This window comes from Mytilus trossulus, chromosome 2, assembly GCF_036588685.1.
Source record: "Mytilus trossulus isolate FHL-02 chromosome 2, PNRI_Mtr1.1.1.hap1, whole genome shotgun sequence".
Classification (NCBI taxonomy): domain Eukaryota; kingdom Metazoa; phylum Mollusca; class Bivalvia; order Mytilida; family Mytilidae; genus Mytilus; species Mytilus trossulus.
This window is the reverse complement of record NC_086374.1, coordinates 17,795,327-17,810,265: the sequence shown is the minus strand read 5'-3', so window position 1 is coordinate 17,810,265 and position 14,939 is coordinate 17,795,327. Positions and strand designations below refer to the sequence as shown.

Here is a 14,939-nt window from a genome sequence, read left to right as displayed (position 1 = left end):
TCGAGAATTAAACTTTTCAAGGCGTGTTGCTAGAGCATCAATCAAATCGGTCCGGAAAATACGATTAAATTTGAACATTAAGAGACGAAAAAATTAAAAGAAACTATCTTTTAAAATTTATTCATCAATAATATCATTTCACCTATTTGTATTGTCCTGATTTTATCCTTATATCATCAACTGCGATATCACTTGTATCACCACCTATTGGCATTGTCCTGATTTTATCCTTATATCATCTACTGCGATATCACTTGTATCACCCCCTATTGCACCTGATATTACAATACGGAAAGTTGATGGTGATGTAATCGATAACTTCTGTTCCAACCATGCATCCCCCTTATTGCCTGTCAGTGATAACAGCTTGTATCTAGTTGTACTTCCACTTATCTGTTGCACCTGTAAAAAACAATGGTATCAATCAGCAACTGATCCCATAGGAATAGTATGACTGAACTCTTTTATCTGAGGTTAAATGCCATGTTTATCATTTCGGGATTAATCTTTTGTCGGGATCCGGGATGTCAATGTTTAAAGATTGGGAATTGGGGAATTGGGGAAATTGAGTTTGGGATTTCGGGATCAGAACCCCTCCTGCCCCCACTTACCTCAGGAATTATGGTAACCATAAGAGAATTGTTTTGTTATATTTAGCTCAAAGTTTTGTTTACATTTTAACATATATAGAAATCCGTTTGAAATAGAGATTCATATGTGATATTATAAATTGAAGATGTTAACTTGTTATATGCCGGAACCTGTTTTAATGACTTAATCAACCGAATGTCTATAATTCACAAGCATGATATGGTCTTTAATAACATTAACAGTACCAATTTGCTGGTGCAAGCAAATTACCTACTCGACAACTCGTATTAAATATGCATTCCATAATTACATAATCATACAGCTTGCGTTAAGACAGAATATTCTGGTTAGATCTCAAAATTAACATCCTTTTGAATTACTCGAAGTTAAATTTTCTACTCGTTATCTTAATACTTGTATCGTATGTAATATTGTATAAATGGAGAACGGGAAAATATTTTTAAAGAAATAAATATTTTTGTTGTTCATAGTACGAGCACAGAAGTGAAAATTTCTAGTCAGACCAAACACTAATCAAAGCTGACACAATCTAAAGTAGAGAGACGAGATATAAAACATTAAATAGCAAAAAAGCATTACATACACCAGAGACTAAAATCAAGAATAACAAATTCCTGGGATTTAGCATTTTAACGCCATGGACAGTCAAAAACGATATGACTTATGCAATGCCAAAAATAAAAGTATCGAACGACAGGAGGATAGTTAGGAGTTTAAAAAACGAAAATTGGCAATAGTATATGGTCTTACTTTGATGTCCTTTAAGACAACATTAACCATAGGATGGGATAACCCTTTTTGATAAAAGTATATAGGTGCAAATAAAAATTGAAAACCAAATCAATTGCCTTCAACCATTTGAAACGCAGAAATGGTACGCAAAAGACAAACCAATTGACAAGTGTGACTGTCATGCATATTCAGCTCATATTAAGAAACACTAACCACACAGTATATATAAATGCCATCATTTATGTACAATATATCCTTATTAGTTTGAAAACTTAATCATTTTCCTCTTTTTATGGTTCAGACTGTTTCTGATCGAGAAATAATTTCGAGCAGCAGTCAAACATTGATTTAAAAATAAATGGTATGCCAATGGGACTACCATCCACCCAAGTTAAATGATGTAGATTTTTTGCACTTTGCGGTCTTCAACTACTAGTATGAGTAATCCCCATACCAAGGAGTCAACTGTAAAAAGCAACGACAGGACAAACTATTTTAACTATTTCTCTGAGCTAAAATTTTGATCGACAACCGTGTTTGATCTAAGGAAGTTTTGTAATCACAATTAAATTTTTACATTGAGTCAACAGTAATATTTCAGTGAAACCATGTTTTGCTATGAAAGTTATGTGGAGTCTGTGGATTTTATCTCATTAACAATAACACAAACAATCATTCAAATATAAAAATTAGAAGATGGATACCACGTCTTCTTATTGTGATATTGATGTTTTAATTAAGCAAAATCACTCATACCTCTTTGAAAATATCTAAGTGTCCAATGCCCACACCAAACAAGTGATAAAACAATGATAAACAGTAATCCTTTGTGCCTTGGATATATTCTGATATTAGCTCTGCTTTTTGTCCATTATGATTATTACTTTCTAGGTATAAATAATATCCTATTCCTAAAATATTTAGACAAAACACAAATTACACAAATTTTGTCTCAATATTGGTTTTTAAACCTTTAATAATTACATTAGATGTATGTTTCATTATAATACGTTATTGTGATTTGCTAATTGCAGATCACATGTTATTCCGTAAGCAATTGCATGAGACAATAACATTTCATTCATGATGACACGAGGTCCCACAATAAAGTGCACAGGTGAATTTAAAAATTAAACTTCATGAAAATCGTGTTTTTATAATCCTAGCTAACAAATGTAATTATCAGTATTGAATGCTTCTTTTTGTAACTTTATAGGGTTGTAAAAGCGTTGACCGTGTGACATTTTTAGAATACAAAATGTACTTCGGTCAACGCTTTTACACCCCAATAAATTTACAAAAAGAAGCATTCAATTCTTAATTAAAAATCACTAATTTAGATTCGATAACAGTCTGAATATAAGTGTGGCTTAATGTACATAATTACATTGAAGCCAAAAATATGAAATATGTAGAAACGCTTCTGAGAACCAGTCAACAAATTGAAATGAATTCGACAAGTTCAGTGTGATGTATGTTGTTAATTTGGAATTGTTCTACCAGTTCGGGGACTCAGTTTTACATTTGAGCTTATAATTTTCTGTTTCATTTGTTAAATCTGTCGACAGTTTTTTAAAAATCGTTTTCCTTTTTGTTAGGGTGCTGTCTGTTTTTTGTTAGACTCCTTGATGTCTGCTCTCGTTTTGGAAACAAAATATTGCTTGAATGGTAATAACAGATTGCAATATGATTTACCATTAAAAGTATTATCACTAATGCATTAGAAAAATTAAATAAAAATACCAGTTGTATGGTCCATCGATGGTCCGGTTTGGACAGAAGGCGTTGATCCTTGCTTTCGGGTCCAGTCTAAATTATCTACCGTGCCTTGCTTCCAATGACATAAATCATTGTCAAAATCACAGTAGTCATCATAATCTAGAATATGTCATAGTAATAAGGTTTTTGTTATGTTTAAAACACGCACATTTCTTCTATTGCAGACTTTTAACTTTGTCTAATTAGTTTTCAAGAGTTCAATTTAAGCAGATTTGCATTTTCATTGCTATCTTGCATCTTTCCTATGGCAATAACTTCTTACATTTAAATGATATTATGCTATAAATTAACGTTACACAATAAATTTAGAGTTCCTGTACCTTTTTTTAATTGATAGAACCCTATCATACATGCTTTTATATTTGTGTTATCGTCAGAAAAAGTGTGGATCAAGAATATTGTCTTAGTAGAAGGGGTTTTGAAGGAGATTAAGAATATATTTTTTAACTTCTTATGGAAAGGAAAACCTGATAAAGTGAAAAGGGCAGTGATAATGTCCGAACACTGTGATGATGGTCTTAAGATGCCTAATATTTATTATTTTTACTATAGTGTAAAAATGTCTTGGCTGTATAAGTTATTAGATCTCCAAAATTACTCTCCTTGAAAAGTCTTGCTACTTAGTTATATACAAAAAATTGGGGTGTGGACAAAATTTTATTTTACACTTAAGCCAAGAAATGTAAATTAAAAGAAACCGAACTATGTACATTTTGTTCAGAAGTTAAAGAAAATATTTTTCACATTTTTTGGGAATGTAATGTAACACAAAACTTCTGGTTATCCATTATAGATTGGATTAGAAATTATGAAATCTTCTTGCCTTTTAGTGCAAAAGAGGTCATTTTAGGTGTGTCTGAGGATTCTGTCAACAGTAAAACAGTTAATAATATCTTGTTGTTATTTAAATACTATATATACAAATGTAGATGTAAGAGTGTATTGCCCACAAAATATGGTGGGATAGAATATTTAAAGTATTGGATTACAATAGAAAAATACTCTGTATGTTTCTTAACCCCTACACAAAAAATAAAAATGGATCAGAAGTGGCAATTGTTAGAAGCAGCATTTAATTAATCAATTGTAATATTTATATCTTATTATACCATTATGATTTAATTGATCTGACAAGTATTAATTAACTTTTTATACCTTGTGTCTAATACTGTATTATGTAATTTCACATGTTTCATCTTGAAAAATAAAATAATTACAAAAAAAAGTCAAGAAGGTTTACTTAATTTAGCAGAAAAAGTTAACCCATTTTGGCATGATATCCTGGTAATTTTTTCCAAGTTAGAAAATAAGCTTAAAGCTGAAAACAATACTGAAATTTTGACCCAGTCCATATGGCTGAATCCGAACCTCAAAATGGATGACAAGATGATTTGGAGGTTCAAATATGTTGAGGATTGGAATATCAGATTATTACATGGAATTTTTCATATCGCATGTATTATTAGCCCTAGGTTCAATATCAGCACAAGAGCCGCATGGCTCGAGGGCCGATACTGACCGAGGGCTGATAATACATGCGATATGAAAAATGACATGTTATGATCTTTTTATCATATGCTTCAATAGTAAAGAAAAATAACAGATTCGAATATTGATCCTTAGAAAAGTTCAAAGAGTGAAAAGTTCAGGAACGTCGGACCCAAATTGTGTACATTCGATATGAATCTTTCTATCATATGCCTCAACAGAAAAAAAAATAACATTTTAACATGGACGAATCGACAAAAAAAATTAATTCAACAATATACATAATGAACATTGTTTGGAAAAGTCAACCTTTTTTAAAGTAGCTTTCTAAATTATATTTAAAACTTTTTAAATATACATTTATTGAATAATTTGTTTGTTTTAGTTTTTGTTTATTTTTTATATTATTTTACACAATACACTTTCCAGTATCCAAATAATTGATTTATGCACTACTTTGTGATGTTTTCCACTGAACACGTAGTATTGAGGTGTATTTGCCGAATATTACCGGAATGCCATGTGATAACGTTACGGAAAGGCATGTGATAACAATTGAAGCATGTGATAAACTTTTCATATCAGCCCGCTAAGCACCAATTTGAAAAAATATGGAATATACGTTAATTATATCCTATTATCACACGGTAAAAATCATATGTTATTTAGTCTAAGTATATGATAATTCTATTTATTCCATGCCCTTCATTATAACCAGAAACTCTTTTTTGCAAAACTTTGAATTTAAGATCGTTCATAGGATTCTACCATGTAGTTCATTTTTATTGAAATGTAAAGTAAAAGAAACTGAACTTTGTACTTTTTGTTCAGAAATTTAAGAATACATTTTTCATATTTTTGGGGAATGTAATGTATTACAAAACGTCTGGCTATCCGTTATAGATTGGATTAAAAGTTATAGCATTCTCCTGCCTTTCAGTGCATAAGAAGTCATTTAAGGTGTGTCTAAGGATTTTGTAAACAGTAAAACAGTTAATAATATTTTGTTGTTATTCAAATATTATATATACAAATGCAAATCGAATACTATGTAATTTCACATGTGTCATCATTAAAAATAAAATAATTTACAAACATTTAAAAAAAAAGTGGGTGTCCTTGAAAAAAAATAAGAATATTGTCTTATGCTTTTTGAAAAACGCTCCCCTTTGGTTTTTTTATAACTTTCAACGATTCTTGAAATTATGATTGAAACTACATTAACGGTATGAAACTTTCACCATTTCGACAATAAATGTCTCACACTGATTCTCGAGGCCCAAATATTTGAAAATCAAAAAGTTATTAAAAGGGATGAGCTTACAAACTCAAATATAGCCATAGAAAAGTAATGAATAATAGATGTGCATGATGAAGATATATTTCTTAATTAAATTAATTTTTCTATATCTTTAACAGAAAATGTTACTAATACAATATCGGTTCTTAACTTTTTTTTCAGATGTTTGGAATTCTGTTGTACCTTTGAACAATTTGTCTTCTATCCCAATCTTTTATAATTTATTACGTTTAGTGTAAAATACCATTTTTAAATCTTATAAATTACTTGTTATTTTATCATTGTTATTGAAGGATAAAAAAGTCAAAACCTTTCTCATTTTTCTGCCTTTTCAGGTTAGTTAGTTCATGTTTAAACAATTTATAAAAATCTTTGATTAAGCTTGTATTACAGTTACTAAACACATTATAAAATAATGCAGTCAAAATCAGTAAATACAAAAAATATAACACACGTAACGATTAATTAATTGCTATAAACGAAGTCACAGACATGAAATAATAAGCCCTCACTGTTTACCAGAGCAATGTTTACTGACCTATATTGAAACAAGTACAATTCTGATTATCAGCTACTGCTGAAATGACCATATCATCTATAGCCATATCACTATAGTAACCGGATCCCCTTACTGCTTCAATAGCTAACTGATAGTCTTGTTGACGTTTACTGATGTATATACACGCATTCATCCAAGCTTGTCCTTTATCTCCATTTTTGCTCCAAATTGTTTGTAATTTTGGATTATTGCAGTCCTATGGAGTATATAAAAAGATTTACATATGATACAGAATAGCATTGCAATGTCATTCACTGTTGTACCAATTTCATAACTCCTTTTACAATAGTTGATCCTAACTGATTTTTTTTTCAAGACCTCACTGATATACCTTCGTTCAACTCGTTCAAGACATTACTATTTACAAGCTTGTATGTTTTTCCTAATTATGCTACAAGAAAAAAGATGATCCATACTTATATGAAACTGTCAAGGACACATGTAAATCCTTTGATAATAATAATCTGGTAATATTTGAACACGATAGACCGTTTCCAATACCAGTCGGACGCGAGTTAATTATATGTACGTCGCACAGTTTTCCAAAGAAGAAATTGTAGATAATACAGTACCTGTAAAACTGTATTAGTATCTCCATTTTTTGGTTACAAAATAAACCTGGGATAATCACCTGAACATATACATTCATACTTCCCATTCTGTTTCCATACATGTGGTAGCTAAAAGATAGACAATACGCTGACGACGACAAAGTTTGAGACTTTAATATGGCATTATCACCGATGGGTGTGCTTGACGCCTCCAAATATAAATAGTGTCCTGTACCTAAATTAAAGAAATATTGTCAGTATTGTATTTTTCAAAGTCATTCTCAAGATATTCAACAGTGTAAGTAAATGGTTCTTAAAGATAAAAAAAATACTTTGACAATGATGTGATACTATTTGATGTGTAATTATTTTTACCGAGCTCATACGTTTGTATGTTTGAATTTGTTTTTCTCCACAAAGCTCTATGCAATGCATGTTACAATTTAAATACAGATACAAAATATACATATAATTAAAAAGAGCATTACATGTATCTGTTGTCGTTTAATTAACTTCCAGTCGCAAATTGTTAATGCAAGTTCATGACAATAACATTTTAAATAACATGATAGATGCACAACCAATGAATCCCTGTATGATCCGAAGTTACCAAAATATATTGAATACAATTCAATACTGAGGTCTTAACCGTGCAAAACTATAACTTGAAAACTTAGAATGCATGGGATGTTAAACTTACTATTTCCCAATGTGTGGTCGACGTCGGGGCCAGTCCCCCTTGATGGCGTATTTCCAGAATGAAGTATCCAATTATTCGTGTCATTATCAGCATCCTGCGTCCAGTCACACAATCCATTCTCAAAATCACACACGTTTCGTCCTTTGATGATGAAAATAATCAAAAGGTAGAATAACAAAAACTGCTGAATTCCAAGGAAAATTCAAAACGGAAAGTGCTTTGTCGAATGGCAAAATCAAAGCTTAAACATATCAAGCAAATGGAAAACAACTGACTTATTCCTGACTTGGTACAGGCGTTTCCTGATGTAGAAAATGTAATCAACATGATGAGGATTCGATTTAAAAAAAAAATCTTACTAAGGAATTCCTTGACGGCATATGTTAACCATATTGATAAAAATATTTAAACGTTGTTCTTGGTATCATTGGATCCAATATACTTTGACTTTACATGACCGTTATGTAGTCAAGTAGAAACGTGCATAATCGTACAGTCTATCGCTCCTTATTTTGAATTTAAATCAGTACATGTATGCCGATGGACAAAAGAATAATGAAACGGAATATTTATTTACTGTTCTTCGTCATAACTAGTATCTAACTACAAGATCAAAAGCACCTGTATGAGCGGAATTGCTTGCAAAGTATGATCTATCGAAATACAACTGTACATTAAATAACACATACAACTTGTTGCTACATGAACAAATTATAAATTATATCAAGCAAAGAAGTCAAATGGTAATTGTTGTGATAATTAGCTCAATCTTTAACAAACTGATACAATCAATAAATACTAACCTGTAATGACAACTTCAATTGTCTTTGTTTTTCTTTCACCATTCAATGAGATCATACAAGCATAAGTCCCAGCATCGGAAAACTTTGTGCTGTTAAACATGTAATGTTGTGTACCATTAAATGTATTGCATACACCATCTTTAACAATAGAAAAGCTCATGTCTTTCGGTCCTTCTGCTGAACAGTTCAAAACTTCAAAACTTCCCTCGGGGAAAATAACTGTAGTGTTGGTTGGGTTAGTAAAATGAAACGTAGAACCACCTACAAGGAAAATTTATCAAAGGAATAGATTATTTGATTAAAAATACAGATAAGTGGATTTATTTTATTTGTAAAAGAAAGTGGGAATGAGGTAGATTTTGTTTTATACTTTTTAAGAACATTTGAACAGAGGATAAAAAAAAACAATAGCTGTGGCTGAAAAAGGCGATGAAAGATAAGGACGTTGTGGATGAGATAATTGCATGATTATTGAGAGGTATTGGGAAAGGACTTACAACTCGTAAGAACCCTTTGACGAGATGTTAACAGAACACAAGCTCAAAATTCGTTTTGGTCAGCAAATATATATAACAATTTTATGAGTACACCTAACTAGATAGATACTGCATTTTTCGAAAAACTAAGGATTTTCTTATAAATTACCTTAGCCTTATTTGGCATAACTTTTTGGAATTTTGGATCCTCAATGCTCATCAACTTTGTACTTGTTTGACTTTATAAATATTTTGATATGAGCGTCACTGATGAGTCTCATGTAGACGAAACGCGCGTCTGGCGTAGTACATTATAATCCTGGTACCTTTGATAACTATTTACACTACTGGGTCGATGCCACTGCTGATGGACGTTTCGTCCCCGAGGGTATCACCAGCCCAGTAGTCAACACTTCGGTGTTGACATGAATATCTATAATGTGGTCATTTTTATAAGTTTTAAGTTTACAAAACATTGAATTTTTCGAAAAACATAGGATTTTCTTATCCCAGGCATAGATTACCTTAGCCGTATTTAGCATAACGTTTTAGAATTTTAGATCCTCAATGCTCTTCAACTTTGTATTTGTTTGGCTTAATAAATATTTTGATATGAGCGTCACTGATGAGTCTTATGTAGACGAAACGCGCGTCTGGCGTAGTACATTATAATCCTGGTACCTTTGATAACTAATTATATACACTTGGGGTAACGTTCTGTAAAATGCAGTCAGTTAAGATAGAAAGTAAACTTTTCGATGACTATGATACTGTGTATATATGTACCTCAAAATCTACAAGATCGACTGGGTGGTTTTGCATTTTTCAAAGATTTTGATTCAAATGTTTATATAGGTTGATTCAATTAAGTTATTCTATAAACCAACCTATCTTTAAAACTTGTACGATAAACAATATTTCTAGCTCTATTTCTTCTCTATTTTAGATAGAAATGTGCTCATAATACAATTCTCTTTAGCTCTGTTCTTATAATACATAAGAAGTTGCTGACAAGAAGATATGAAAAAAGGCTCAATAAATATAGTACAAAACATAAGTCATAGGTAATCAAAATTGCAAACGTTTTACTTACGTATACAATCGCATTGTGTCGTGCTATTTGCTGTAATTCCTACCGGACCTGGAATACCTGTTTGACCCTTGGATCCAGAGTTACCTAAACCGAAAAAAAAATAATCCGTAAGCCTAAGATAATTAAATTGATTAATAGAAAAAAGTAGAAACTGTACAGTTCAGTGCAGAGTATGGCACACTTCATTGTATTTTTTCATTTACATTTAAACAGATGTTAGTTCTATTGAGCGTGCTCGTGTTTGAATTTAGGGATTAAAATCATTGCCGGATTTATACTAAAGATTTAAAAATTGTCTGTTACTTCTGTGCCATAAATAAAAGCAATAGTAATATACCGTTGTTCAAAATACATTAATTAACTAAGCGCAAACAATTTTGGTTGCACATTTAACAAGCATTACTTTAAAATTAATCAATCCTTAGTTTCATGAAGAAAGTTTTATCTCAAACAATAACCTTTTCTTTTATGCATTACTTGTTTGTTACTTGTATTTCTAATAATTTTATATAGTATGTGAAAAACAATGTTTTTAATCTAAACCGTTAGATATTTAAAAAATATTCATACCCTGATCGCCACTAACTCCTGTTGACCCTTTCCTTCCTGGTGCACCTTTGTTTCCTAGAATTCCATTTCCACCAATGTGCCCTGTTTCTCCCTTCGGTCCTTGTATACCATTGTGACCGTTTTTCCCATTTTGTCCATAAGTTCCCGCTTCTCCTTTGAGTCCTATATATCCATAATATCCAGTATCACCTTTTATACCCTTTCCTCCCATTAGACCCTTTGAGCCTATGTTTCCTGGATACCCCTTTATTCCTTCTCCACCTCTTAATCCTTTGATGCCTTGAACTCCAAATTCTCCTTTGATGCCAAGGTCACCTTATATTTGGAAATATGTATTAATAGAAGAAATACAAAATAATTAAAATTATCTAAAAAAAAGTCGGTCACGTTTTGCTCTTTTTATTTTTCATTTGTACCTTCAATGTCGATCCTTTGCATTTTTTCTTCTTCGAATAAGGTAAACAGAAATTTACAACGTTATCTTTATTTTGTCTCACTTTGCCTCTTTCTCACATTGTTTAATATAAAAAAAATATTCAAATGCAATGCAGAAATAACCATAAATTGAAAACTATACCCTTTTCTCCCGTTTGTCCATTTTCTCCTTTTGTTCCTACAAAAAAATACAAAATTTTATTACATTGCAAGTAACAAAAGATATTGCATCCTCTAACTCATAACTTCAGTGTGTTATAAACATTGGACCGGAAACATTTATTCAAAACCACATGCACTTATTATGTTTTGCACTCTGGCTACGTTAAAGATAAGACAAACCTATAGTTCAATACATGAAATATCTGCAATTTCTTAAGCTTAAGACGAGAGGGATAACAAATGCTTATAACCAGACAACACTTCCTAACATTAGAAGAAATTCATAAACAAAACTGAAGCGTAAACCGTTTGCCCAATCGAGTATCGTGACCAATAGGTCTTTTCCTCCCATTCTTGAAATGGCGTAACGTCAAGGTATACATTTTCTTCATTTACTGACAGTCGATGACGTCATGTTCCAAAGCAGCTCGATAAATAAAATTACAGTCCCATACATTTTCTTCATTTTTGTTTATTTAGATCAGTATGACATAAAACTCATGCCCCTCAAAATCAACCCCAAACATTAAAGAAAACCATTTTCACTTTTCATGTCGGTATTTCATGTATGCTCTACGTTAAGAAAATCAACAAAATTATGTATGATTAAAAAAATTGGTATCTTAAGTTATATTAACAGTTCTATCGAGATTTTCGGTTAATTATTTTATTTTTTTTGTATACCGAGGAGCCTTGTTTAACAAGTGGTCTAATTCAGGTGTGCTGACTCCAAACTGAATTGACAAGAATGTCGGTTGTTTTTCCTGAGACTTCCAGATTTCTCCACAATTAAAGACTGACTACCAGGAAATAGTGCAATGGTGCTGAACGTGGCTTTAAACTAAAAAAAGCAATCAATCGATCAATCAATTTTGTATACTGTTTTTTTTCTTTGGTATATTTGATATCATCCCCTGGATGTTGTCAATTTATTTTCAACTAATGAGTTTGCATTTCCCTTTGCATCTTTCACCTCTCTTTTCCAAACATACATTTGATTTATCTCCCTTCTTTGATAAATCTTATCACTATGGTTCTATGTGCATGGTTAGCTATATGTTTAAAAGGAAACCACTTTTTTCGAAATATTTTCTATTTTTGATTTCAAACAAACCATTTATCATCAGATGAACAATGACTTCGTCTTAACTTTCTATTAATTCTTAGTTTATAAAATGATATAATTGTGTACCTCGCATGCAAATCTTAGTGTCATTGCCACATGTCTTCTCCAATAAGGTTTCCTAGATAAGATAAATACTGCTTTTTAAAATTCCAATAGATTAGGATGTTGTTGTAAATAAGATGAAAGTATTCGCGTTATTAAAGATTTACAATATTTCTTTCAGCTTTGTAATGTTGAGATGAATGTTGAAAAGAGGTAAACATTAAATTATATTTGATTTTTCAAGTGAATGTTAAAGCAAAATTGGTAAGTGTAATTTGAGTACGATACTGATATTTTATCAACTGCTATTTCGATTGTCAATATATCTTTTTGTTGTTAAAAGTAGACATAACTTACCTCTTTTTGTATTGTACTCTGGACATCATTCATTGTCTGTCTACGTGAAAACAAATGAGTGACATTGTTGTCATTAGATGTTTTCGCTGAACCAACAAGTGTGCTAAAAACGTTGTGAAGATCATGTATCTATAATTAAATTAACATTTAGCTATATAACCCAAGGAAAGTAAGAGACCTGAAAATAATCATATATTCAAAGGTTTTGATTTGTTTTAATTTGCATTAACATACTTATTAATCCTTACCGTGACACAAGAGACGAGCTGATATAATAAGAAAAGCAAAACGGGGTTTTCGTTGTCGATCTTTGAAATAAACAAATGTGAAGTTGACGAGAATGGAAAGTCTAGTAATGCTTTTCAATACAACTATTTTTGGCAGCTATTTTTGTTCTCTCTAGGATATATTAAACAATAGTTATGGATACTACAACATTTTTATTTACATTTACATATAAATTCTAACGTTTGCCTTTTGATCAGTAGAAAGGATGTTTGACTGAACAAATATATAAACAATATTCTTATTAACACATAGATTTTACTATTCTTCAAAATCAAAACAAAAATGGGAATATAATTTTTCGCGTCTGGCGTCTTAAATTATAATCCTGGTACCTTTGATAACTGTTAACACCACTGGGTCGATGCCACTGCTCGTGGACGTTTCGTCCCCAAGGGTATCACCAGCCCAGTAGTCAGCACTCCGGTGTTGACATGAATATCAATTATATGGTCATTTTTATAAATTTTCTGTAACAAAACCTTAAATTTTTCGAAAAACTAAGGACTCTCTTATTCAAGGAAAAGTTTACCTAAGCCGTATTTGGTACAACTATTTTGGAGTTTTGGGTCTTAAATGCTCTTCAACTTTATACTTAATTGGCTTAATAACTATTTTAATCTGAGTGTCACTGGTGAGTCTTATGAAGACGAAACGCGTATTGTGTATTAAATTGTAATCATGGTACCTTAACTATCTTAACTATTTAGCGTTGAACATGACGGAATCATTCTCTTTCGTTCAAATGTATTGGTAGTCATAATACGTTCTTCGAAAACTTAAGCAACTTATAAATAAAAACTTTTGTAACTCATTGTATATTAGTAAAGTGATTTTTTTAAATTCATTTCCTCTATTAGTTAAATACTGTATGAATTGTGTCTAAAACGTAGCATTTGTAAGATTGTTTCAATAAAACTTCAACAATTAATTCTATTAATGTTGTTTACATGCGATTTTCTTCATTGATAGAAAACGGTAAATTTGAAGTATATTTTCCTCACTAACTCTCAGAAAGCTTAGGTTATACAATTATGTGAACTATACGTTATCTGTATTAAACTGACAGAATTGTTCTTAGATGCACTTAATTTACCTTAAATTTACAAGTCGTTGATATATTGTGAATGAGTTCACGTTTTGTTTCCAGTTTACTCTGCAGTATTTCCCTTTTATGATCCTCATGTAACGATATGACAACAAATGCTATGAGCTGCGCAATAAATATTGAAACGAGAATCGTTAAATTAAGTGTATGTCTTTTACTTTTGGTATCCATGTCTAGTCATATGTAGTAGATTACATAATTCCTTATCATGTTTCTATATTTGTAAATATTTAGTGATTATAGATCATTATAGTAAAGATCCTACCAATAAGCTATTAGTATACATTTACAATAAAATTTTAAACGTCAATCTTGTTAGTTTCCAAATATAGCTTCCTCCAGAGTTGGCTATACTTTTAGTCCAATTTGCTTTGATCAGCTCTTACAACGTTTGGGGATTTTCAAATTTTAGGCCTTGGGCATTACTGTACAGACATTAATTGTCGTTATGTGCGTTTACTGCTGAAAAATTGGTACCCTTAATGTTATTCATATCTACAGTGTACATATCTACAGTGTACCACTCGGGACATAAGAATAGACAAAACTTGCCATGTTAAGTAAACCATAACGATACCTTTACGAAACAAAATGTAAAAATTCCGACGAGACACCTAACGGAATAATGATAGTCAAATGATTTGCACCGTTGTCACTTTATTTGCAAGTGCTCTTGTTTTTGTCATGTACTGGAAACTAAAACGAATAACGAACTTTCCATGGGCTTTCTTGTATCAGTTCTAATCATCTTTTTCTACACT

The 14,939-nt window shown here is 31.2% G+C and overlaps 2 protein-coding genes across 2 annotated transcripts in view; one reads left to right on the top strand and one right to left on the bottom strand.

Annotated features, from left to right (window-relative positions):
- Window positions 1–14,939, top strand: part of LOC134706645 (sepiapterin reductase-like) — a 345,856-nt gene that overhangs the window by 120,362 nt on the left and 210,555 nt on the right. The gene's annotated exons all lie outside the window — the stretch shown is intronic.
- Window positions 130–14,394, bottom strand: LOC134706641 (MAM and LDL-receptor class A domain-containing protein 1-like). The gene is made up of 13 exons (XM_063565757.1): window positions 14,167–14,394; window positions 12,786–12,914; window positions 12,453–12,504; window positions 11,241–11,276; window positions 10,664–10,978; window positions 10,094–10,177; window positions 8,525–8,785; window positions 7,722–7,862; window positions 7,102–7,256; window positions 6,450–6,666; window positions 3,088–3,222; window positions 2,101–2,255; window positions 130–402 (listed from the first exon to the last, which is right to left on the bottom strand). Exons 1-13 carry the CDS (start codon window positions 14,347–14,349, stop codon window positions 205–207), a joined length of 2,061 nt encoding a protein of 686 aa, XP_063421827.1. The 5' UTR covers window positions 14,350–14,394; the 3' UTR covers window positions 130–204.

What these genes read in the sequence shown, in the direction of transcription:
- LOC134706641 (XM_063565757.1), bottom strand. Translation starts at nt 14,349, where the DNA reads ATGGATACCAAAAGTAAAAGACATACACTTAATTTAACGATTCTCGTT. An exon ending in TGGACAAACGGGAGAAAAGG is followed by an intron (nt 10,979 to 11,240) that starts GTATAGTTTTCA and finishes TCCAAATATAAG; the next exon opens with GTGACCTTGGCATCAAAGGA. An exon ending in TTGTACTTGTTTCAATATAG is followed by an intron (nt 3,223 to 6,449) that starts GTCAGTAAACAT and finishes GACATATTCTAG; the next exon opens with ATTATGATGACTACTGTGAT.